Below are 27,840 nucleotides of genomic sequence, written 5' to 3'. Positions count from 1 at the left end.
CCACACTTGTCAAATCCTTCCTGATGCCATCAAAAGTGGCCTTTCTCCAAGTTAGAATTTTAACCCGAGGATCTGACCTATTAGACCATAAGACAAAGGAGCCATTCGGCCCATCGAGTCTGCTCCGCCATTTTATCATGAGCTGATCCATTTTATCCTATTTAGTCCCACTGCCCCGCCTTCTCACCATAACCTTTGTTGCCCTGGCTACTCAGATACCTATCAATCTCTGCCTTAAATACACCCAATGACTTGGCCTCCACTGCTGCCCGTGGCAACAAATTCCATAGATTCACCACCCTCTGACTAAAAAAATTTCTTCACATTTCTGTTCTGAAAGGGTGCCTTTCAATCCTGAAGTCATGCCCTCTCGTACTAGACTCCCCCATCATGGGAAACAACTTTGCCACATCCACTCTGTTCATGCCTTTTAACATTCGAAATGTTTCTATGAGGTCTCCCCTCATTCTTCTAACCTCCAAGGAATACAGTCCAAGAGCGGACAAACGTTCCTCATATGTTAACCCTCTCATTCCCAGAATCATTCTAGTGAATCCTCTCTGTACCCTATTCTTTTCCATAATTACCTTGAAACTGATGGCCTTACGATCATTAGATGCAAAGTGATTCCCCAACACAAATTTCTGTCACCTGTCCTTTTCCATTCACTTATGGAACATCACACTCTCTCTAGTTGGGACTACTATGTACTGATTAAGGAAATTTTCGTGAACACATTTGCAAAACTGTTTTCTATCCAGCTGTTTTACAGTATGGGAGTCCCAATCAATATGTGGCAAGTTAAAATCACCCACTATTACAGCCTATGTTTCTTGCAACAGTCTGCGATCTTTCAACAGATTTGTTCCTCTAAATCTCGTGGACTGTCGCATTGTCTATAATATGCCATTAACCAATCTTATTCCTCAGTACTGCCCATAAAGCCTCACAAGACGAGCTTTCCAGTCTGTATGGGCTGAGCACCACTGTGACTTTTTCCCTGACTAGTGTTGCCACCCTTCCCCCTTTAATCCCTCACACTCTATCATGTCAAAAACAACAGAACTCTGGAAGATTGAGCTGGCAGTCCTGCCCCCTCCTACAACTAATTCTCACTAATGCCTACAATGTCATAATTCCACTTGCTGATCCATGCACTAAGCTGTCCTTCTTTCCTACAATACTGTTTGCCCTGAAATATATGTAGCTCAGAAAATTGGTCCCACCGTGCTTGGCCTTTTGATTCCTGAGTTTGTATGTAGGCTTAATAGCATCTTTCTCCACAGCTCCTCTATTATCTGTTCTGGCACTCTAGTTCACATCTCCACACAACTTTGGGTTAAACACCGCCCCCCCCAACTCCCGTGCAACACTACCAAATGTTCCTGCAGAGATCTTGGTCTGCCTCCAGTTCAGATAGAAACCATCCTTTCTGTACACATCCCACCTTTCCTGGAAGAGTGTCCAGTGATCCGAAAATCTGAAGCTCCCTTCTTGCACCATCTACTTAGCCTTGTGTTCAACTGTATGATCTTCCTAGTTCTGTCCTAACTGGCACGTGGCACAGGTAGCAATCCTGAAATCACTACCCTGGAGGTCTGTCCTATATCATTACATGTAACTCCCTGAACTCACTTTGCAGGACCTCATTTCTTCCGGCTGCTCACCCTCCCACCAAAGAATGCTGTGGACTTGATTCGAGATGTCCCTGACCCTGCACCCAGGAGGCAACATACCATCTGGGGATCTCATTCTCTTCCACAAAATCGCCTTCTGTTACCCTAACAAACAAATAATCTATCACCACAGTTTGCCTCATTATCCTCCTTCCTTTCTGAAACACAGAGCCCAACTCTGTGCCAGAGACCTGACTGCTGTGATTTTCCTCTGCTAGGTTATTGCTGTCCCTTCCCAAATGTATCTAAAGCTGTTTCAGAGAGGTACGGCCACAGAGGTACTCTGCACTGGTTGCCTATCAACTCTTATCCCTTCCTGATGGTCACCTGGTTTCCTGTGACCTGTACCTTGGGTGTAACTACCTCCCTATATGTCTTCTCTATCAACCCCTCAGCCTCTTGAATGATCTGGAATTCATCTAGTTCCACTTCCAGCTCCTTAACATGGTCTAATAGAAGCTGCAGCTGGATGCACTTCTTGCAGAGCTAGTTGTCAGGGACACTGGAGGCCTCCCTGCCTTCCCACATCATGTAAGAGGAGCATTTCACTATAATGTCTGACATCCTCATTGTGCAAAAAGAAAGGAAGAAAGAATAAATAATGATTTAAAAAAAAATCTACTTGTGGCCTCTGCCATTCCTAAGCCTCGATGTCCTAAAGCATCAATTCCCCACTCTAATGCTAGTTTACTCACACAATAGCTGCTCCATCTAAACCTAACTTTGTTATATTGACCCTTGCCAAGTGCATAATTATTCACAATCCAATCTCTCCTCAGGAACTGTGGCGTGCAAAAAATGCCAACTGCCCCAACTTGCTTCTTTTAAATTCTCTCCTTCAATGCTATCTGATATCTCCAGAGTATCTGTGATGCACAAAAACTTCATAAAACAGCTCTTTGTTTTTGCAGAGTTACTTTTCAACAATTATAAAGTTTATGTTACTATTTAGAAAGAAAAAAATGGGTGCATTTTAGCTGGAGATTTGTTTGATAATCATCAAAAATATTTACCATTATTCATAATATACATGTTCTGCACAATTATGGTAAAAGTAGAGTGTAGAACCATACAGTCCCTTCAACCCACAAGGTGTGCAACCTTTTAATCTACAAGATCAATCTATCTAACACATCCTTCCCACATAGCCCTCTATTTTTCTTTCACTTATGCGTCCATTGAAGAATCCTCTTCTAGCTCCCTAATGTAGATGCCTGTGTCACATTCCCTGCTAGTGCATTCTGTGCACTTACCACTCTGTGTTTTTAAAATAAACCTACCTCGATATCCCTGTAATGCTTTCCTCCAATCACTGTAAACTTACTCCCACTCGTATCAGCCATTTCTCCAATCAGTGTGAACTTACTCCCACTAGTATTAGCCATTTCTGCTCTGGGTAAAAGCGCTCATACTGTGTTCACTGGAGCAATGGAGGCTTAGGGCATGGGTAACATAGTCAATTTTTCCTGGATGAAGGTTTTGGGTGCTGAAGGACGTGGCTTTACAATGTATGTTTTAAAATAAAATGTGGGCTCCATTGAGTGCTGGATGCCTGGAATGTGCTTCCGGGGTGGTGGTGAAAGCAGACAGGATACGGTACTTAAGAGGCATGAACACAGGCATGTGAGCCGCTGAGGATGGAGAAATTGGGATCATATGAAGGCAGATGGGTTGACTTTAATTTGCCATCACAGGTAGCACAGACATGGTGGTCCAAAGGGTGTGTTTCTGTGCTGTATTCTCTGATGGCTGCAGTCCTTGGGTCAGGGAATCTAAATGTACGTGGGTGCAGGTTTAAGGTGAGAGGGGAGAGATCTGAAGGTGTGGTGAATATGTGTAGGAGCTGCCAGAGAGATGGGGTACAATTACAGCATTTAAAATGCATTTGGTCAGGTACATGGATAGAAACCATTTAGGGGGATACGGGCTAAATGCAGTCAAATGGGACTAGCCCAGATAGGCGCCTTAGCTAGCATGGACAGGTTAGGCTAGAGGGCCTGTTTCCGTGCTACGATTCAATGGCCTTGCTCTGTGAGGAAGTGAGGAGACAGCAGGGAAACCATGGGTTTGAATCCTGGAGTGGGTGGGGATTGCAACACTCTGGACCCTGACCTCTAGCACTCACCTGTACCTGTGTACCTGTAACAGATGGTGCGCTTCTGCAGAGCCAAGCTGGGTCATCCCTGGTGACATTTCCACCCCGCCACCTGGTCTGCACTTGCCTGAAACCTCAGGAGTCAGGCCTCTGCTTGGGTTGGCGATGGTGTGGTGAGAGGGACTCCCTCCAGTCATCACTTGGCTCTGTTCCTGCCTGCCCAACTCCGTGGTCCCAGCATTGTGCAACTTCCTACGCACTTTGATCCATGGGCGATGGGAGCAGGTGTGGGGTGTCGAGAGCAAACAGATGTGTCCTGGGTGGAGGGTGGCAGCTGGGACATCCTTGCCTCTCAGAAACCTGTTTGCCACTCCAGCATGACCCCTACCTTTCACCTGAGACCACTTTCCAACAGCAGCTGTCAGTTCCTCAGCACAGGGGCTCATTGTGTTAGTCAAGTTACACAGGTAATGAAAATACATGTTCAGCTCAGGAATGAAACATCTAACATGTAGGCTAGAATGTAGTTCTAATATGTATTATACACAAAATGCTGGAGGAACTCAGCAGGCCGGGCAACACCTATGGAAAAACTTTTTTCCATGGATGCCGCCTGGCCTGCTGAGTTTCTCCAGCATTTTGTGTGTGTTGTTCGGATTTCCAGCATTTGCAGATTTTCTTTTCTTTGTTCTCTTCTTTGTAAATATGCATTATGCCAGGTTTGGAAACTGCAAATAATACCTGATGAATGATCTCAGCCCAAAATATTGACTGTTTATTGTTTTCCATAGATGCTGCCTGGCCTGCTGAGTTCCTTCAGCATTTTGTGTGTTGCTTAGATTTCCAGCATCTGCAAATTTCCTCTTGCTTGTGATTGAACTAATATCTGGGCCAGATTGTGTTTATGGTTATTGCCAGTTTCATGGAGAAATACCAGTCAGCTGCAGTGCATTGTTGAAAACATTCTTTGATTGTATACTGCAATATTTATTCTTTAGTATGGTTGTGCACCAAAGGGCTGGATGGTTCTGATCAGTGGAGGCATTTAGAAATAGTGAAAAGGCCTTCTGAAGATCTAAATTCATCAGCAAACTTTTAGATTATTTTGGAGCAATGGGGCACAGGTTAGAAAGAGCAGTTGATGGTTCCCAATTTTATGGCTGAGTAGAGTTAAGGTTTTTTTACTTTGGATCATACATTTTATCAACAAAGGACATTCACGATTCCTGTTCCTTGTGCTGTCTCTCTTTTATAATGTTTTCTGAACTTTCCATATAACATCTAGCCTTTTCAAATCTTTTGAAATGATGTAGATTACTTAGATAATCAGTCAGTCAGTCAGTGGGTGCCATTCCGAATGCGGGGTTGGCGGCTATGCACCTCCATCTTCTTCAATCTTGCGACAGCACCAAGTACAGCCTCTCCTCCAGTTTGTTCTTGCTGGCAGCCTTGGCGCTGCCCACCGCCGCCCCCTTCGAACTCGAGCCCAAGGCCGCGTCGACCTCCAGCCACGGCTGCTTCTTCGAGCTCGACCCTTCCTTAGGCGGAGACCTTGGGCAGGTCCAGGCACATGGTGCAGCACCCAAGTTCATCGTGTCTCTTCTAACTAAGTGCATAGCATACGATTCGTAGATACGTGGTGAGGCTTTAATCTCTTCCACGGAAGATGGCTGTTGGTTCACAAGGAGCTCATCCGCCCTTCGTCAGGTCTTGTTTTTTTTAGTCCTGCTGGGTGTCCTCACACCCTCCTCACCAGACTAAGTCCTGTGGGCGACTCCCCTCACCAGACTTAGATAATCAATTGTGCCCTAAAATGCTAGGGCAGAGAATTGCATCTTAACAATCTGTGTTTATGTCTATCCTAGTATTAATCTTGCATACTATTTACCCTAGTTTGTCAAGTTTGCAAACATCGAGGAAGACACTGCTTCATACCATCGACGCTATGATTTCTTCGTGTCTCGATTCAGTGCAATGTGCCATTCCTATCATGATGATCTGGATACCAGGACTAAGTGAGTACAAAAGGCTATTCCTGATTGTTTTAGAATCCTTTAATTCATGTTCAGATATTATCCAGCATTGCATGTTGTTTTTTTTTTACAGAGGGTACAGTAAAATTTCCAAAAAGAATTTTTCCTCGTACTTTACAGATGGCATTCTGCATCAATTAAATCTTGATCTGATTAATGCAGACAGGTTTTCACACAACTCTTTCACACAACTGACAGCAAGAGCTGCAGATCCCAGTTTTTAAAAATAAAACCCCTTAAAACATGAAATTTCTGTGATGAATAAGGGTGCTAATTTAAACCCTGGAAAATGTGCTAATTATTGCAGGAAAGTATTCAGATGACGCAAGTTGTGTTTCAGTAGCACTGTTTCTATTTTTGTTCAGCTCAGTACCTTCTAACATGTAAAGTCTGTTCTCTGGTTTTGTGTTTAATTTGCAAGTTGACAGTCAGAGACTTGCAAAAGCAATCTTCTTCTGCATTAGAACCTAATGATTTTCAGCATCTGTTTTTCTTCGGAATGTGTACATAATTATTTAACTTTTGGATGTATAGAAGTATATTAAAACTACTTTTAATCTTTGGTTTGGCCTTTAGAGAGTCACAGACAATACTGGCTACAAACTGAATTCTAGGATTTGGGATTCTTCCCTACATATCTTTGTTGACTGTAATTGCAGCCTATAGTTATGGTGATAAGTAATTTATTAAATTTCTCACTGTAGGGGCTGGGGATAGAAGCAGTGCCAGCAGAACAATGCAATTTGTTTTTATTTTGTGTCTGCTATTCAAATTTCATTAAGACATTTTGCTGTATTCTGACCATCTACATATGCTTGTTTCCTTTCCGTTAAATTCTGGATTATAACCATATAACATATAACCATATAACAATTACAGCACGGAAACAGGCCATCTCGGCCTTTCCAGTCCGTGCCGAACGCTTACTCTCACCTAGTCCCACCTACCTGCACTCAGCCCATAACCCTCCATTCCTTTCCTGTCCATATACCTATCCAATTTTTTTTTTTTTTTTTAATTACAAAATCAAACCTGCCTCTACCACTTCTGCTGGAAGCTCATCCCACACAGCTACCACTCTCTGAGTAAAGAAGTTCCCCCTCGTGTTACCCCTAAATTTTTGCCCCTTAACTCTCAACTCATGTCCTCTTGCTTGAATCTCCCCTACTCTCAATGGAAAAAGCCTATCCACATCAACTCTATCTATCCCCCTCATAATTTTAAATACCTCTATCGTCCCCCCTCAACCTTCTACGCTCCAAAGAATAAAGACCTAACTTATTCAACCTTTCTCTGTAACTTCGGTGCTGGAACCCAGGTAACATTCTAGTAAATCTTCTCTGTACTCTCCCTATTTTGTTGACATCTTTCCTATAATTCGGTGACCAGAACTGTACACATAATACTCCAAATTTGGCCGTACCAATGCCTTGTATAATTTTAGCATTACATCCCAACTCCTATACTCAATGCTCTGATTTTTAAAGGCCAGCATACCAAAAGCTTTCTTCACTACCCTATCCATATGAGATTCCACCTTCAGGGAACCAGGCACCATTATTCCTAGTTCACTCTGTTCTACTGCATTCCTCAATACCCTACCATTTACCATGTATGTCCTATTTGGTTACTCCTACCAAAATGTAGCACCTCACACTTATCAGCATTAAACTCCATCTGCCATCTTTCAGCCCACTCTTCTAACTGGCCTAAATCTCTCTGCAAGCTTTGAAAACCTACTTCATTATCCACAGCGCCACCTATCTTCGTATCATCTGCATACTTACTCATCCAATTTACCACCCCATCATCCAGATCATTAATGTATATGACAAACAACATTGGACCCAGTACAGATTCCTAAGGCACACCACGAGTCACTGGCCTCCAACCTGACAAGCAGTTATCCACCACTACTCTCTGGCATCTCCATCTCCCATCCAGCCACTGTTGAATGCATTTCACTACTTCAATATTAATACCTAACGATTGAACCTTCCTAACTAACCTTCCGTGTGAAACCTTGTCGAAGGCCTTACTGAGTCCATATAGACAACATCCACCACTTTACCCTTGTCAATTTTCCTAGTACCCTCTTCAAAAAATTCAATAAGATTTGTTAAACATAACCTTCCACGCACAAATCCATGTTGACTGTTCATAATCAGTCCCTGTCTATTCAGATAATCATATATACCATCTCTAAGAATACTTTCCATTAACTTACCCACCACTGACGTCAAATTATTTCAAACATTTTGTCAGCTTTTGAATATTTTAGGTTTTTCCATTACATGCTCTAGATTTTCAACCTCATTTTTAGTTAAGAAATTACTGATTGCATACAGGTCTGAAAATTTAGATGTCTTGTGAAGTGAAATGAGGCAGATTTTATTTTGTTTACCTAAGTTAATGGAGATCCGGTTCTTTCCCCTGTAGGCCCTGTGGCACTGAGTCAATTGAAGTTAAGATTGAGACTTCTGTTTGGTTACTGAAAAAAGGCAAATAAAGCTGAAGCACAAGTCTCAAACAAGAGAAAATCTGCAGATGCTGGAAATCCAAGCAACACACACAAAATATGCTGGAGGAGCTCAGGAGGCCAGACAACATCTATGGGGAAAATAGTGCAGTCGACATTTCAGGCCAAGACCCTTTGGCGGGACTGGAGAGAAAAAAAGATTAGGAGTAGATTTGAAAGGTGGGGGAGGGGAGAGTGAAACACAAGGTGATCGGTGAAACCAGAAGGGGGAGGGATGAAGTAAAGAGCTGGAAAGTTGACTGGTGAAAGAGATACAGGGCTGGAGAAGGGGGAGTCCAACAGGAGAGAACAGAAGGCCATGGAAGAAAGAAAAATGGGGAAGAGCACCAGAGGGAGGCAGTGGGCAGACAAGGAGATAATGTGAGAGGGGGGAAAAGGGGGATGGGGAATGGTGAAGGAGGGGGTTGGTGCATTACCAGAATCTGGAGAAATTGATGTTCATGCCATCAGGTTGGAGGCTACCTAGACAGAATATAATGTGTTGTTCCTCCAACCTGTGTGTGGCCTCATCATGACAGAGGAGGCCATGGATTGACAAATCAGAATGGGACGTGGAATTGAAATGGGTGGCCACTGGGAGATCCCGATTCTTCTGACGGACAGAGCGCAGGTGCTCGACGAAGCTGTCTGCCAATCTATGTCAGTCTCACCAATATACAGGAGGTCACACTGGGAGCACCAGACACAGTATGTGACCTCAACAGACTCAAAGATGACATGTTGCCTCACCTAGAAGGACTGTTTGGAGCCCTGAATGGCAGTGTAGGAGGTGTATTCCGCTTGCAAGGATAAGTGCCAGGAGGGAGATCAGTGAGGAGGGACGAATGGGCAAGGGAGTTGCCTAGGGAGCAGAAAGTTGGTTTGGGGGGGGCCTGGTGATGGAAAGATGTCCTTAGTGGTGGGATCCCATTGGAGCTAAAGGAAGTTCCGGAGAATTATGTGCTACACGCGGAGGCTGGTGGGGTGGTAGGTGAGGACAAGAGGAACCCTATCCCTGGTAGGGTGACGAGGGGATGGCATAAGAGCAGGCATGTATGAAATGGGAGAGATGCAGTTGAGGGCAGCGTTGGTGGTGGAGGAAGGGAAGCAACTTTCTTTGAAAAAGGAGGACATGTCTTTCAATCTAGAATGGAAAGCCTCATCCTGAGAACAGATGAAATGGAGGAATTGAGAGAAGGGGATGGTGTTTTTACAAATCTGCTCTGATTTACCTAAGTGGCGAAATACTGATGAGGTTAATTGTCTACTTTGGTTCCCTTATGTTTATTATTTTGTTACTATTAGTTAAAAATCTTTGTTTCCATTATTTGAGTAATTAACTTAGATTCATTGTGCAAATCTACCCAAGCTACTACCACGCATCTGCAATGTTTGATTTCCTCTTGATGGAAACTTGCTCAGAAATGTATGCATGATGCAGGGCAAATCTGACTTGGCAAAATGCTTCCATATTGGACATTTTCCTCCTTAAGCAACCAGATGTCAAACAATACTTACTAATGACCTATTCTCTAGTGCTTTTTTGTAGGTTCTTTGAGGACTTTTTGGTTCCTGACTGTTATAACCTTCATCTAAATCTGGAGAGAGCTTATTTTGGGGTTATTTAATCAATAATGTGCCCTCTATTATTAAATGGTGGAATGCTTGCTGGTGGTTTACACTCATATTTTTAACTTTTAACCCCTTGATGAGTACTGTTACATACTTAAAATATTCATTGCCTATGGTACAAACCCGCCAGAGTTTGCTAGGTGACATGGGCACCAAATCCTTGGCTTCTACATTATCTGGCATTCCTTAGGAAATTTGAACATTTATTTCTCATATAACTTGGTGTGGTGGTGAAATTGTTAACAGCTTGCATTCTAGAAACTCTGAAGAATGCAGAAGAAAAATTTTACGAGATTGCATTGCAGAATTTTCTGCTGCCACAAGTTTCGTTTAATCACATTTATTCAGCTGATAAAGTCATGGTTGGTTAATGAAAAGTACTTAAATTAGTCAACCTTTGCTGAATTTGCTTAATTTGTCAATCCTAGTCTGCTTAATTATCAAACTTTACTTCAAATGCCACATCGATTGAAAACTAAATTAGCCTGAAAGCAATCTTGTTTACAAAGATTTGTAGTATGTTTGATAAGTAATGGCAATCTGCATTTCTGATCCTGAATTTGACCAACTATTTATGCTGTCATTTTCTTTATGTATTTGAATATTTGCATGAAATTAAAAGGGGTAAAATGAATGTAATTTAAAAATATAGGTGATTCTACATCAATGAAATGGGGAAGTGCCTTTCTGATACACTGACCAGAAGAAAACATTATGGTTTAGTGGTTATGAATGCAGCTCTGCAATGTGATGTGGGACCTGGAGAATAAGATTATGTACTTGTGAAATCATTATCACTCTTTCTAATTATAATGAACCCGTGTGCCACTGAAGCTAGGATTCTGCAGCAAAATGAGTGGATTTCATGTGTGCAGTGGTCTTTCCACTCGAAACTTTCCCAACAGAATTCTTTTGCGAACCTCATTCCACCACCTGCTTGTTAGTCCAGGTCACTTGGCAAAAGCGCTGCAGCAAAGCAGAAAGGAATTGGTGGTTCCTTTCCAAGCAGAGAAGAAACTTGATGGAATACCTGGAAATTTATGTTCTTTTTAAAGTAACACTTCTCAAACGTTTTAAGGGGGAAGTAAAGAAAAGCTGCAATATCCATTGCCTGCACAAAAACTTGACGGTCACTGCTGGGTGATTGTATGCAATTGTTGAGAAACTCTAATAAAACATATTTATTCTTTGAACAATGGACCCTTTCTTCTGAGAGGAGAGCAGCTCTTCAGACAACCAGCCTATCACAATAATATTGAAGCACTATATGAAACAAGATGGGAGAAAGTTCCATCTCTGAGCTGGACAGTCAATAACTTCTGTAAAGATGAAGCACTTGATGAAGTCAAGTCAGTAGAATTCACTTGTAATCGGGCCAGGTTTTTCCTAAAAACAACTTGATTTCCTGTTGGCCTGAATAACTAACTCCCTGAAGCCCCTCAATTCCTCAAGGCATTTTATCATGGTTAGTGCTTATGCAGCAGCATGACCACAGCAGTAGAAAGTAATCCTCTGAACTGCACCTCAAACTCAAGCCAGCACCTGCAGGTGATGAACTCGCCCTGGTGGGGTGTTTCATAATTGAGTTTGGTAAGAGGTGGCAGTAAAGTGGAACAGTAATGGAACAATTTAGAATGAATGAGCAGCAATGTCCATCGCTAATAAATGCAATGGATGTAAAACAGACGTATTTGCACTTCGTACAAATTTTGGAACATGATTAACCACTGCCAGCCAGACATTGCGAGTAGCAGAATTAACAGAGCCATGAGTAGTGCAGATTTTTGGACAGGCCAAAGACTGGTATAAGTGATGTACTGTCTCCCCAAAGCACAACCCTCCTCCCTCCCTCACCTCTACAAGCTCAGCACCATAGATTTAAGCATAATAAAGATCAAGCACATTGGTATCAATATCATTTAGTACAAGTCACTATTGACTTGTCAGTTGTGACCTAACATTGGATTTGGTTCAGAGATATAGCCATTAATATAACTAAATTAGTGCTGGGGCAACACTAATTGTATCAGAATTGATTTGAAACATAGAAAACCTAGAGCCCAATGCAGGCCCTTCAGCCCATAATGCTGTGCCGAACATGTACTTACTGTAGAAATTATCTAGGGTTACTCATAACCCTCTATTTTTCTGAGCTCCATGTACCTACCCAGTGTAGAATACACCTGCTGGTGCTACTTGGACACGTTTTCAGTGATGTACCCGGGGTCATAGGGTGTTTCGGGTCTTTAATCATCAGACACCCTTGCCCGGTCGACCCAGCTGGGGTGATCAGCCCCCGACTTGTGTCCAACTGGCACACTAATCCACGGACCCCCCCCCCCCCGGATCCACAGCCACCGCGAGGCCTTTTCAGCAGCCTCTAGAATATTCTTGTGAACATTCCACTTTAATTCTAATGAAATACTACAAAACTCTTTGAATCACTTTCACGAGAATTATCCAAATTTCTGTCTCACTTGTTATCTTTTTATAATCCCTTAACATTTGTTCAATTGACACGTAACATAATTGAGCACCCTTCCTATTTCTTATCTATACTCTTACACTTGGCTTCTCAAGGTTTCATTTATTCCTTCTCAATACTGTGGACATTAGTTACCTTAATGATTTTGTGATCCTCATCTGTGAGTGTCATTTTAAAGGTCCATTCCATTAATAGTTTAAGACAAGAAACATGATGATTCTAATTTTTTAAAGCAAACAGCCAAGTTTCTGTTGTTCAGGCATTTATTGTGTTTAGAATATTTGGTGATGGTATATATTTGTGCATTCTTTATTTCTAAAATAATACATTGTGTCCTTTGTTTACTTGACTACTCCACTGCGGTGTAGTTACAACTACAGAAAAATCTCATAATCTTGGTGCTGCTTGACCTGTTCTGGTGCTAGCCTAGTATATTTTACTGGCTTTTGAAGGTTACCCCTATTAATACCCAAACACGTTTAATGTTTTTATATGTTACACAACAGTATATTTTCACCAGTAGAATGGGAAATACATCAGCATTCCTGGGCTCTGGCTGCAAGCCTAGCCACTGTCCTGACCTCTGCCTGGACCCCCAGCTCACATTGTGGACTAACCAGTGCATCCGATGCCAAACAATCAAGCTTTCTAAATAATCTAACGCTGGATTTAAATTTTTTTTATTGCCTTGGTCATTTATATTTTTGATTTAAAATGATTCTTTAATTATGCAGACTACTATCACAATAACTTGTAAATGTAATTTTTTTAATACAACATGTGACTTTTTAATATATTATTGTGTTCAGATTATTATGGAAGCTCCTCTGAATTAAGATTTATTAAAGAGTGCAATTAAATTAGTTGGTTAAAGGATAGGAAATTCTATAATATTTGAGCATGTTATATCAGATTGAAGATTAGTAAACAGCCAGGGATCAGTGTTTGACCCAGGGTAGCACGATACTATTGCAGAGTCGGAGTTTGGAGTTTGATTCCGACATCGTCTACAAGGAGTCTGTACGTTCTTACCCTAGATTGTGTGGGTTTTCTCCAGGTGCTACGGTTTCCTCCCACAGTCCAAAAGATGTACTGGTTAGTAGAATAATTAATTTTTGAAATTGTCCCTTGATTAAGCTAGGTTTAAAGCAGGATTTGCTGAGCAGCGCAGCTCAAAGAGCTGGAAAGGCCTATGTGGTGCTGTATCTTAATCAATCAATCAATAAATAGCATAAGATATAAGAGCAGGAGTAGGTCATCTGGCCCATCAAGCTAGCTCCACCATTCAATAAGATCAGGGCTGATTTGGCTGTGTACTCAGCTCCACCAATTTTTCCCCTCAATAACCCTTAATACTCCTGCTATGCCGAAATCTATCTGTATCTTAAATATATTTAGTGCCTGCCTTGTTTTGTTCTGCTTTCTTTTTATCTATATCAAACAATTGATTATAAACTTGGCGGGAAAAGCCTAAAATTTCAATATGCAGACCATAAGACCGTAAGGTATAGAAGCAAAATTAGGCCATTTGGCCCATTGAGTCTGCTCCTCCATTTTAACATAGCTGATCCATTTCCCTCACAGCTCCAATTGCCTGCCTTCTCCCCGTATCCCTTCATGTCCTGACTAATCAAGAATCTATCAACCACTGCTTTAAATATACCCAATGACTTGGCCTCCATAGCCAACTGTGGCAGTGGACTTCACAGATTCACCACCCTCTGGCTAAACAAATTCCTCTTAAATGAACAGGCCCTGAGTACAGGCGCAGAGCCATCAAATGCTCTTCATATGATAAGCATTTCAATCCTGGAATCATTTCCTTTGAATCGTCTCCAAAGTTAGCACATCCTTTCTTAGATAAGGCGCCTAAAACTCTTCATAATATTCCAAGTGATAAATCCTCAACATTATATCCTTGCTTTTATATTCTTGTCCTTTTGAAATGAATGCTAACATTTGCCTTCCTCACCAATGACTCAACCTGCAAATTAACCTTTTGGGGAGTCCTGTGTGAGTCTTCTAGGTCCGAATGTAGCCTCTATGCTTCCTCAAATCTACCTGCCCCTCCACCTATCTTCATGTCGTCTGCAAACTTGGCCACAAAGCCTTCGATTTTGTCATCCAAATCATAGACACATAACATTGAAAAGAAGCAACAGATTGTGAGAATGGGCAAATAAGTGGCAGATGGAATACAGTGTCATGAAATGTATGTTCATACACTTTGGTAGAAGAAACAAAAGCATAGACTATCTTCTAAATGGTGAGAAAAGTCAATAATCTGAGGAATGAAGAGACTTGGGAGTCCCATCAAATCTGTTGGAATTCCTTGAGATTCATTTTCTTGCAGGTGTTCTCAGTAAAGCCAAGAACTATAATAGAATCAATGAAAGACCACACCCAACAGGGCGGACAAACAACCAATGTGCAAAAGGCGACAAGCTGTGCAAATGCAAAAGAAAAATAAATAAATATCGAGAACATGAGATGAAGAATCCTTGAAAGTGAGTCCACAGGTTGTGGGAAGAGGTCAGTGATGGAACAAGAGAAGTTGATTGAAGTCATCCTCACTGATTCAAGAGTGTGATGGCTGAGGGGTTATAACTTGGGATTCCTCATGCAGGATTCCCTGAAGGTTAACTTGCAGGTTGAGTTTGTGCTGAGGAAGGCAAAAGCAATGTTAGCATTCATTTCGAGAGGACTAGAATATAAAAGCAAGGATATAATGCTGAGGCTTTGTAAGGCACTGGTGAAACTCACTTGGAGTATTGTGAGCAGTTTTAGGCTACTTATCTAAGAAGGGATGCGCTGACATTGGAGAGGGTTCAGAGGAGGTTCAGGAGAGTGATTCTGGGAATGAAAGGCTTATCATATGAGGAGCGTTAGTTTCTGGAATTTAGAAGAATGAATGGGGATTTCATTGAATGTTGAAAGACTGAGAAAGAGTAAATATGGAGATGATATTTCCTATACTGGGGGAGTCTAGAACTAGGGGGCACAGCCTCAGGATAGGGTGCATCCTTTAGAGTGGAGATTAGAAGGAATTTCTTTAGCCAGAGAGTGGCGAATCTCTGTAATTCACTGCCACAGGTGGCTGTGGAGTCCATGTTGGGGTTTATTTATTACTGAGGTTGATAGGTTCTTGATTTGTCAGGACAAAAAAGATTACAGGGAGAAGGCAGGAGAATGGGGTTGAGAGGGAGAGGTGAATCAGCCACGATGAAATTGCAGAGCAGGCTCAATGGGCTGAATGGGCTAATTCTGCTCCTGTCAATTGTGGAATGCAAAGCAAATTGATCGATAATGCAAATGACAGTACCAAAACTTAATGCAAAATGATGTGACTTTTTTGTGAGTAAATTGGTAATGCACCTAATAGTTTTAAAGGGGGTAGAAAAACACTTTTGCTTCAAGGCATCTGTTAAACTAGGAGATTTATGATTTGGTCTAACAAACTATGGTATCTTAGGTTTTATAATTACAGAATATAAAAGAAGCAATGGCAAACCTTTACCTGTCTTTGTTAGCATCCTGTTAGAATATTCTGTCCAATCTTGCACATTCTTCTGTAGCGATCCAAGCAGCAGAGGTAAAGGGTTAAGAGATTTGCTAAAGTGAATGTGAAATAAATTATGTTCACGAAGGGAGATGTAGTGAAAGCTTTTAATAAGTATAGTTGTTAGGATATGTTGCATCTATCAAAGAAGTTGTAAAAAAAAAACTCTGGAATTCATAATTTTCCTCAAATAGAGCTCTTGGGATGTGGCAATAGAAGTAATTGAGACCAAATGATTGCACTGATATTATAGCTTTTTATGTACTTACAAAAGTTTCCAGTGGTCAAAACGCATTGGCTCATTTAAATAACCATATTACATAGTACGTGTAGAAGAGAATGATATGAATTATTAAAAATATATTTTTAACTTGGTAGTTGCTAATTCTTACTACCTGTACTGTTCAAAACAGAAGTTGTAAGAAAAACATGAATAAAATGGTCAAAAATGTGAATGAGTTTGGTTCTGCCTTATGAATATGAATTTGAAGTTGCATTTTGAAGTCATGATCTGTATAAACTTTGCTACAGACTTGAAGGGTAAAATGGATGATCATTGTAACGATTAAATTTGTTTTGTTGACAGGATCAGGATTGCAGGCATAAAAGGTATTCAAGGTGTCGTACGGAAAACGGTGAATGATGAGCTCCAAACTATAATCTGGGAACCTCAGCACATGGATAAGATTGTTCCTTCACTACTTTTCAACATGCAAACAACAGAGGAACTTGACAGGTTAGGAAGCAACAAGAAGGGAATTGAACCGTGTTATGAAAATCTTTGAGGTATGGTAGTTTGTAGTTGCTGTTTCCTTCGCAAAGTGGAAGCAGGTTTAGTTTATAATTATTGCCTTTTGATGTTGTTACATACTAGGGTGGTTAGTGAGATGTAGCCTTCAGCTTTCTTTGATGTTTAGAATTGTAGACTCTGTCTCTCTGAGAAATCTCCAGAACATATTATTCCATTAAAATTGGTGATTTTATAGGTTTTTGGTCCTTGCCAAAAACCTCTCTTATGCCTCTTAGTATAATGGGATAATCAAGCAGAAGGGCCCTATTGTGGTTGATCTTGCAGCGTACAACACTTCCATAGTAGAATGGCCATGCTCCAGCACTACTTCAGCTGTGTTTTGTGGTTCTGTCCACTCTTCTCACTGTGGAAATCCATTAGCTACATAAACCAATCAACAAAGTGCTGGAGGAACTCAGCAGGTCCGGCAGCATCTATGGAAATGAATAAACAGACACTTCTTCAGGATTGGAAAGGAAGGGGGAGGATGCCAGAATAAAAAGGCATGGGAAGGTGAAGGAGGACAGCTAGAAGGTAATAGGTGAAGCTAGGTTGGTAGGGAAGGTAAAAGGCTGGAGTGGAAGGACATCTTGTATTCCATTTGGGTAGCCCCCAACCTGATGACATGAATATTGATTTCTGCTGCTGGTTTAAAAAAATTCTTTCCCCTCCCCTCCTCTTCTATTCTTCACTCTGGTCTCTTACTCCTTGTCTGCCTATCACCTCCCCCTGAGTCCCTCCTCTTTCTTTCTTCTATCATCTGGTCTCCTCTCCTAATCAGATTACTTCTTCTCCAGCCCTTTATCTTTTCTACCCACCTGGCTTCACCATCACCTTCTAGCTATTCTCCTTCTCCCTCCCCCCCCCCACCTTTTTATTCTGGCATCTTCCCCCTTCCATTCTAGTCCCGAAGAAGGGTCTAGGCCCAAAACGCCAGCTTCAGCATTTCTTGTGTTTCTAGGCAAACCTTGGCTAACATCACCAGTATCAAGTCTCTAATTATTCATTGTTAATTATGATGGACTGACCGAATTAATGCACACCCAATCTGACTCCAAAGCAGTCATTCTTCAAGCTAAATAACAGCAAGAGACTGCCAAGTGGACAGAGGAAACCTTTAAGAACTATTCAAGCATGTTTGAAGAAGTCTTATCATTCCCATTGACACTTGGGAATCCCTAGACAAACTTGCTTTTTTTTTTAAAAAAAAGGAATACTTAGGATGGCATTGTGAATCTCCTCTTTTGGGTTCAGTGGGTTTATTGCCAAAAATTAATTTGCTTCATAGTATCCATTATTGACAAAAGTTTTCCATTCCAATTGTCCTTTAAATACTTTCAATCCTGTTGCGCTGCAATTGGAATTGCTGCTTGTCAAAAGTTCAGGCCTTTATATATTAGTCCAGTGCTGGTTACTATCATTTAACATCATTTTACAAAATATGCAGGTATTCCAAAAAGTGTTTCAATTTATTTATACAAACAAGAAAGCACAGTTAGAAAATGTTAGCTGAGGATATGTGAAAAGTTAAAGGACAATGTTTCAGTCCAATGAATGTAAAGTATGCCTTCCAACATGTGTAGCTGTTAGTGAATAATATTGCCAGTGGGAATAATCATGAGCACTACTTGAGATTTTTCTTCTAGAAATTGAGAATATCTGTGCCTTTATTACAAGTGAAGAAAGTGTGTGTCCAAAGGTTATATTTTTAAAAAAGCTAAAAATTATACATAGCAATGTGCTGACCGTTGAAAGTTCATTATCAATTACTATTTAGTGAGGTTATTTTAAGCTTTAAAATACCATATTCATTTTGATTTTGAATTAATTTGCTTCAATACCAGGAGTGGCTGTATTTGCCATTTGGTTTTTATGTTAATGATTCTATAGGTCATTTAATTTTACAATAGCTTTCAGTTATTGAGAATATTTTTAATACTGTAGAAATTAAGTAGCTGGAATTAGACAGCCCAAGCAATATGATACTATTAATTGCTTTCCAGGAGTGAAATCTACAGGGAATTAATCATGTGATTTAATTGGACATGTTTTGCATTAAGCGCTATATAAGATTGTCTTGTAATATCAGGAATACTCAACATGTTTTTTTAATCAGTTCTCAATAGGCAAGGTTATACCATTTGAAAGATGCGTCTATTTTTGTTCTGCAACTTTCACAAATTATTACTGCATGGTTAACTCAGCAAATAGATTTATTTTTAGAGAAGTGGTAATGCAAGTTTGAGTAGGAATGCTGCTTATACAGGCAAATAGCCTCAAATTGGGCATGGATTTCTATGTTATCATTTAAAGTCTTTTGTATCTTTACCATTCACTGGAAGGCAGCTTTTAAAATGAAAGGTTTAACAGGTTTCAACAATCTGCTATCCTCCAAAAAGAAGATTAGTTAACTCTTGATCTTCCATATCAAATTTTACAAAAGTTCTGTGTGGAGATAAATAGTCAATGATGTAACCCTCATATAAAATAGAGTTTAGGACTGGACACAGCAATAGGCCCTATCAATGTAAACTGTAGTTGCAGCCACTCTGTAAATGTTGTTGCCGTTCCTCTTTACACAGCTGATTTCTAGAAAACTTTGTTAGTGATTTTTGTTAAAAGTCTCCACTCTTGCTTACTGGGCTCAGTTTACCTGATCTTGCCATGGTCACAACATATTTTATTGGATTTGCTAACAGCTAGTCTGAGAGTCTATGTTAGGGTCATCAGTCTAAATGGCCTGCCTTTAGCATGAGCTCCAGTTTCCAGATCTGAAATGTGCAGTTCTTCCTTTTTAGTAAACCTTGTATTTGGTATTGAGCAAATGAATTTTGATATCTGTTAACTATTAATTAGTCTGTAAATTAATATTTTATGGAAAAACTATTTCCTAGCTGGTAGCATAATGATAGGAGTGTTACCCTCAACCAAACTTTAGCAACACACACAAAATGCTGGAGGAACTCAGCAAGCCAGGCAGCATCTATGGAAAAGACCACAGTCAACGCTTTGGACTGAGACCCAACCAAATTTTTATCTTTCACGTGAGATTTGCAATTATTGTACAACAGTTACTTGGGGTCTTTGTGCTGCTGTTACAACTGACCTTGGGATGTGCTCCAGAATTGAGCATTAAATATAGCAAAATAAACCATGTAGGAAAACTGCAACATTGTTGTTGAAGTCAAAATGCATCAGGACATAACTACACATATAATGTGTTTTTAATTGTGTCCTGAAGTATATGAGCTGATACATCAATAACAATATGCAACTTGTGCTCAAATCTTGTCACCTTTCCAGAAAAAATGCTGCTCTTTGATATTGAGTGAAGAGAAATGAATGCTCGTCATATTTTAGCCGTATGAACCCTTGCCGTTTTTTAGCTTTTGTATGTTCTGTTCCAATGAACTGGTAATCGTACCCTCTTGATATTTTCGAACTTTAATTCAAATTGCTTTATAGGATCGTCTCCACTTGCCCCCTTCAAATGTGTTGTGGCTATTTATGATATTTGTGGAAGAGAATTACATATATTCTGGAGGGGCTAGAAGTGAGCCTATCTTGGCCATTAAATTATTTTCTAAATTGGCAATATTGTGCTTGTGTTTACCGTCAAACAGGTGTCAGGAATGCTGGGTAACATACATAAGAACATAAGAAGTAGAAGCAGGAGTAGGCCATTTGTCCCACCGAGCCTGCTCCGCTATTCATTAAGATCATGTTTGATCATGCTGTCCAGTTTTCCAAGGTTTATTTTGCAGAGTTACATTGGGTGTAAAACCACCTGAGATAATTGTAAAGTAAAAGGAGTAGTAGTGGAAGTTCTTATTATAGGGTAAAGTTTATACTCATTAAGATTTGTTTTTCTTTGTGTTATTTTCTATTTGGAATTGCACACATTGTTCAAGTAAAGATTAAACCTCTTTGTTCAGGCATAAAATAAAAAGTGCTAAGAAAGCTTGTTATTAAGCAGTAAGGTAACTGGGGGAAAGTAATGTTTCCTTTAATTTTAACACCTGTCAAAGTATTGAATGCCCAATATTTTGACAGGTGTTGTAGGAACAAACCGTTAAATCTGATTGCTGCACGTTAAAATTGCAATTTCTTTATTCTGCTTTGCAAATTTGAGAATATGGGTGGAGCGCAACTCTTGTGCTTCCGGATACACACCAGAATAACAGACCAGGCAAAAGACTGGACAGATACTGAAATTGTAGTTTCATTTTGATGGCCTTTATTTTTGATCATTGGCTAGTAGAAGGTCATGCGTTTGTGTTTGCAAAGCTGGTACTGACCAGATATGGGTCCACTTTGTTGGCAGTGAACAAAACTGCTAATGGTTCAACTACATTTACTTTTTTGATGCAATGTTCACACCTAGGAGGGTATGTTCCTTGTTGGTATGTTGCATTGGATTTTAAATTCTCTGACCTGTACAAGTAAAATTAATTTTTGCTTCACTGATTTTATCCGGTTCAAAATTACAAAAAATATTATTAAGCATACGTATAACCATAATTTAAGATATATATTTAACATTCTGCTTTCATTTTTCAGCAGGAGCAACCATCCATCAATATCACGAACTGCTGATAAAGATGAGAACCCTGCTACTCTAGCAGAGAGTTGCTTCCGGGAATTGCTGGGTCGAGCAGCTTATGGTAACATGAACAATGCCATCAGACCTGTACTAGTGTAAGTTGTATAGTGCTTCTTCCAAGACCTCATAAGACAGTAGAGAGTAAAACTTCAAACTGCTTTCATTTGAAAGTCAGTTCAGATTGAACAATATGTTAATTGAAATATGGAGTGGGGCATTAGCGAAGGATTGAGATGCAGGTGTATTGTAAGGTTTGCTCAGTAAAAGGGAAGGAGGAAAATTGTGAAGCATCTTTATGTGGTAGGTGGTGTTAATTAGGTCTCTCTTAACGAGAGAAATAGAAAAGTAAGCAGAGGTTTTGGTCAAGTTAGACCATCTTCATATCAGGCGGTTGCAGCACAAGGGAAGAAAGAGCTAATTCAAATAAAACCTACCGTAAATAAATGTAACATGAGTTTTACTGAGGCTGTATGAATGTTGGCAGGCCGAGGCTGGTTAACACTTCTGGGAAGTCCAGCAGCAACACGTGCTTGAGATGTAACTGCCATGTGTAGTATATTTTTGGGCATTAATATAAAATTTCTACTTTTAAAAGATAATCCTTTTGTTCCAGAGTTACTGTATTTGCTCTGGAATTTGGTAAGTGTGTTATAACTTGCAATCAGAGAGTAAATTCTGTTATTCCATGATCCTTTTAGGTTTTTGGCCATAAAATTGAATAAAACATGTGCTTGTGCGTACCTACGTGTGTCCATTGGACTTCACCCTCTTGGTGCATAATAGGGCATAAGTACTCAGTAATTTTTTTCCTGAGAGTGGACAAAGAATCAGAACCACAGCACAGAAATGGGCCCTTTCAGCCAACGTCTACTGTGTCAACCATGATGCCTATCTATGCTAATACAGGTTGTCTGCAACACATTAGGCCTGTATTTCCCTGGAACCTTTCCAATCTAACTACCTGTACCTGTCCATATTCCTTTTAAACAATATGGTTCTATCTGCTTCTACCATGTCCTCTCATTGCTCACCCTCTGGATTGTGAGTGAGTGTGGTGAATGAGCCACTTACCTGTCAAATCTTCTTTCATTTCTAGACTCCCTGCCCTGCAAGATGGTTCTGACTGTCTGCCCTATTCAAGAACTTCGTTTATTTTATAAGCTTCTGTGTTCCATTGAGAATAAACCAAACCTATCCAAAGTCTCCTTATAATTCTGGTGCTCCATTGCTGGCAACATCCTGATGAATCTATTCTCCATAATTCTTGCTTTCTGTCACATCCTTTCTACAACATGACCAACATTCATACTCAGAACCTCCGCGTATAAAGCCCGGCATACGAATTTTTTTTCACCTCCCTATCACCTTGTGATACCATTTTCAGGAAGCTATGAGCTTGCACCCCTGGGTCTGTCTGCATCAATGCCCATAATGTCCTTGCCATTTACAGTATCTGTCCTACCACAATTTGCCCTCCCAAAGTGTGTTGTACTTGAATGGCTAAAACACCATTTGCTCCTGCTCTGTCTGACCTTCCTGTTGCATCCTTGGACAGTCTTCATTGCCGTCCACAACTCCAATATTTAATGTCATTTGCAAGCTTTCTATTCAGACCATCTACATTCTCATTGACAATTACAAACAACAAAGGTTCCAGCACCAATCCTTGTAGTTTCCAGTCAGATTTTGAATTAGGGTTTAGAATTGTTACTTGAATTTTCCTTGTAGTTTAACACACCTGTGCTTGCTTATATTTTTATATAATCATCCATATACATACATGTAATTGTTCAGTGAATGTTCCAGTAATTACGGTATAGTTGCATCCATATTCTTCCAGAAGCCTAGTTTTCTATAGCCACGTGAATCTGACTATAGGTTAATTGTTATCACCAGAATTTTATCTCTCGTCTGAGTATGAGATGAACACGACTGCTTTATCCTTTGTTCTGTCAGCTCCTTTTTCTTTATTCATTACCACAACATTTAATAAAATTGCTTAGCTATAAATTTTATGCCCCAATCTTGACTTCCAAACATCCTTTAGATCACAACACAGGTCATCCACCTCTGCCCTTTGCTTCCAATCACCCAACCAATTTTGGATCCATTTTGCCAACGAGTCACAAATCCCTATTATCTTCTGGACCAGAACACTTCCCATAGCAGCTAGAACAACAAAAAAGACTGACATGAAGATGAAGGAAAACATTAAGATAAAAAGCATTCCCCCCTCCCCCCCGCCCCCATATATATGAACACTTCCAGTGCAATAGGCTGGCCCACTTGATACCTGAGCCATGAGAGGTTTTGGTCCACTCCAAGGACTGGGCTGATGAAGAGGATAGTAATTGCAGCATGAAGTTTAGAATTGAGTTGCACAGAGTTGTTGTGATTAATGAAAGGAGCAGCACAGAGTCATTTTCCTATAATCCTGACTGCTTAAAACCGAAGCTGGCAAATGCTGTATGCAACATATGGTACAGTGATGACCCTTTAATTGCCGTATTATCCCTTTGCTTAATAAGGAAACCTTGGTTGATAGGTTAAGAAAAGAAAACCTGTCTTTCAGGTATAGGAAGCAAATTGGGGTCTTTGGGGGATACAAGGAATGTAGGAGTACAAAGAAACACAAAGGTTTGTAGAAAACCTACAGCACAATACAGGCCTTTGGCCCACAATGCCATGAGGAACATGTACATACTTTAGCAATGACCTAGGGTTACCCATAGCCCTCTATTTTTCTAAGCTCCATGTACCTATCCAGGAGTCTCTTAAAATACCCTATCATATCCGCCTCCACCGCCATCGCCAGCAGCCCATTCCACGCACTCACCACTCTCTGCATTTTAAAAAAAAACAACGGCAACTTACCCCTGACATCTCCTCTGTACCGAGTTCCAAGCATCTTAAAACTGTGCCCTCTCATGCTAGCCATTTCAACCCTGGGAAAAAGCCTCTGACTATCCACACGATCAATGCCTGTCATCATCTTGTATACCTCTATCAGGTCACCTCTCATCCTGTACTGCTCCAAGGAGAAAAGGCCGAGTTCACTCAACCTATTCTCATAAGGCATGCTCCCCAATCCAGGCAACATCCGTGGAAATCTCCTCTGCACTCTTTCTATAGTCTCCACATCCTTCCTGTAATGAAGTGACCAAAACTGAGCACAAAAGTCCAAGTGGGGTCTGACGAGAGTCCTATGTAGCTGTATCATTACCTCTCGGCTCTTAAACTCAGTCCCATGGTTGATGAAGGCCAATACGCCGTATGCCTTTTTAATCACAGAGTCGACCTGTGCAGCAGCTTTGAGTGTCCAATGGACTGGGACCTGAAGATCCCTCTGATCCTACACACTGCCAAGAGTCTTACCATTAATACTATATTCTGCTATCATATTTGACCTACCAAGATGAACCACCTCACACTTATCTGGGTTGCAGTCCATCTGCCAGTTCTGAGCCCAATTTTGCATCCTATCAATGTCTTGCTGTAACCTCTGACAGCCCTCCACACTATCCACAATACCCCCAACATTTGTGTCATCAGCAAATTTACTAACCCCACCCCTCCACTTCCTTATCCAGGTCATTTATTAAAATTACAAAGAGAAGGGGTCCCAGAGCAGATCCCTGAAGCACACCACTGGTCATTTGACCTCCATGCAGAATATAACCCATCTACAACCACTCTTTGCCTTCAGTGGGCAAGCCAATTCTGGATCCACAAAGCATTATCCCCTTGGATCCCATGCCTCCTTACATTCTCAATAAGCCTGACATGGGGTACCTTATCAAATGCCTTGCTGAAATCCATATACACTACATGTGCTGCTCTACCTCCATCAACGTGTTTAGTCACATCCTCAAAAAATTCAGGCTCATAAGGCACAACCTGCCTTTGACAAAACCATGCTGACTATTCCTAATCATATTATACTTCTCCAAATGTTCAGGATCTTTTTCATCAACCTAGCAACCACTGAAGTAAGGCTCACTGCTCTATAATTTCCTGGGCTATCTGTACTCCCTTTCTTGAATAAGGGAACTCGCCAATCCTCCGGAACCTCTCCCGTCCCCATTGATGATACAAAGATCATTGGCAGAGGTTCAGCAATTTCCTCTCTCACCTCCCACAGTAGTCTGAGGTATATCTCATCCAGTCCCGGAGACTTATCCAACTTGATGCTTTCCAAAAGCTTCAGCACATCCTCTTAATATCTATATTTTCTAGCTTTTCAATCTGTAAGTCATCCCTACAATCGCCAAGATCCTTTTCCATAGTGAATACTGAAGTAAAGAACTCACTAAGTACCTCTGCTATCTCCTCCAGTTCCATACACAATTTTCCACTATCATACTTGATTGGTCTTATTCACTCACGCCTTATCCTCTTGCTCTTCACATACTTGCAGAATGTCTTGGGGTTTTCTTTAATCCTGCTCGCCAAGGCCTTCTCATGGCCTTTTCTGGCTCTCCTAATTTCATTCTTAAACTCCTTCCTGCTAGCCTTATAATCCTCTGGATTTCTATCATTACCTAGTTCTTTGAACCTTTCATTAGCTTTTCTTCTTGACTAGATTTTCAACAGCCTTTGTACACCACAGTTCCTGTACCCTACCATCCTTCCTGTCTCATCGGAACGTACCTATGCAGAGCGACACGCAAATATCCCCTGAACTTTTGCCACACTTCTGCCATATATTTTCCTGAGAACATCTGTTCCCAATTTATACTTCCAAGTTTCTGCCTGATAGCTTCATATTTCCGCATACTCCAATTAAACACTTTCTTAACTTGTCTGTTCCTATCCCTCTCCAGTGCTATGGTAGAGGAGATAGAATTGTGATCATTATCTCCAAAATGCTCTCCCACTGAGAGACCTGACACCTGACCATTTCCCAATACCAGATCTAGTACAGCCTCTCCTCTTGTGGGCTTATCTACATATTGTGTCCCTAAACCTTCCTGAACACACCCGACAAACTCCACCCCATCTAAACCCCTTGCACTAGGGAGATGCCAATCAATATTTACTACATGAGAAAGAAATTTAGGGCAAAAGAGAGCCAATAGATATCCCTGGCAGATCAGATAAAGAATCATCCTGAAAGATTCTCCAAGTATATTAAGACTAAAAGGATGGCTGTGGAGAATGTAGCCCTTTATGGATCAATGTGGAGTCACTGGAAATGGCGAGGTCTAAATGAATTCTTGTCTGTGATGAAGAACACAAAAGCAGATGAATTCTGGGGGATGTGCAATGATGGTTTGAAGCATGCCAGTATTATGATGGAAGAGATGTTGAAGATCTTGAAACTTGAAGGTAGATAAACCTCTGGATCTTGATCATATGGATCCTGGGATATTATGAGAAACAAGGGAGGTAGTCACTGGGGCCCTGTTAGAGAGTTTTGTATCTGAGTTAGAGAAAAGGTACCACAAAGCTGAAGGTTAGCTAATGGGTCCTTGTTTAAGTAATTAAGGAACTACAAGCTGGTGAGTCTTGCTTTATTGGTAGGAAAGTTCTGAGAAGGGATCTGGTGAGGCAGAATTTATTTGCATTAGGGAAAGCAAGAACAGATTGGTGATAGATAAGACAGCATGTAAAATCGCAGCTCAAATTTAAGCAAGAAACGAGATGGTTCATGAATTCAAAAGGTCATGAATTTAGTAAGACCTGTAACAAAATCCCACACAATTGGCTTGCCTGGAAGATTAGATCATGGAATCCAAGGTAACGTAGCCAAGTTTAGTTTAGAGATGGGAGGCAGTGTGGTAGTGGTGGGTTCTTTTATTCTTAATGATTTCTAACATATTTAGCAAATTTGAAGATGACACTAAAATTGCTGGTGTCGCTGGCAGTGAAGGAGATTGAGGTTAAAACAAGATGTAGATCAACTGGGAGTGTGGGCAAGGGAATGGCAGATGGAATTTAGGTTAAACAGGTGTGGTGTGATGCATTTTGGGAAGTTAAGCCAGAGCAGAATGCACTTTGGGAATTTGAACTAAAGCAGGATATAGACAGTGAATGGCAGGGCCTTGGGGATTGGTGTTGGGATGCAAGGACATGCTTCCCTGAAAGTGACAATACAGGTAAGTAGGTACACAGAATGTGAAAGTGATTTATGGCATGATTGCCTTTATTGGCCAAGGCATGGAATACAAGAGTTGGGATATTATGTTACAATTATATAAAATGTGGAGTTCTAGTCACTGCACTATAGGAAAGCTGTGATCAACCATATAACAATTACAGCATGGAAACAGGCCATCTCGGCACTTCTAGTCCGTGCCGAACTCTTACTCCCACCTAGTCCCACCAACCTGCACTAGGCCCATAACCCTCCATTCCTTTCCTGTCCATATATCTATCCAATTTAACTTTAAGCGACAACATCGAACCTGCCTCAACCACTTCTGCTGGAAGTTCGTTCCACACAGCTA

The 27,840-nt window shown here is 40.7% G+C and overlaps 1 protein-coding gene across 8 annotated transcripts in view; it reads left to right on the top strand.

Annotated features, from left to right (window-relative positions):
• Window positions 1–27,840, top strand: part of LOC140196367 (protein EFR3 homolog A-like) — a 170,347-nt gene that overhangs the window by 66,963 nt on the left and 75,544 nt on the right. For all 8 annotated transcript variants that reach the window (XR_011885695.1, XM_072255508.1, XM_072255500.1 and 5 more), the window contains 3 exons: window positions 5,665–5,786; window positions 16,585–16,734; window positions 21,349–21,486. Coding sequence is in view for 7 of the 8 variants with exons in the window: in XM_072255508.1 (XP_072111609.1) it covers window positions 5,665–5,786; window positions 16,585–16,734; window positions 21,349–21,486 (410 nt within the window). In the remaining variant the exon portion in view is untranslated. The remainder of the gene's footprint in view (window positions 1–5,664; window positions 5,787–16,584; window positions 16,735–21,348; window positions 21,487–27,840) is intronic.

The sequence above is a fragment of the Mobula birostris genome, chromosome 1 (genome assembly GCF_030028105.1).
Source record: "Mobula birostris isolate sMobBir1 chromosome 1, sMobBir1.hap1, whole genome shotgun sequence".
Taxonomy (NCBI): domain Eukaryota; kingdom Metazoa; phylum Chordata; class Chondrichthyes; order Myliobatiformes; family Myliobatidae; genus Mobula; species Mobula birostris.
The sequence above is the reverse complement of the archived record's forward strand: the minus strand, read 5'-3'. Positions and strand labels throughout refer to the sequence as shown.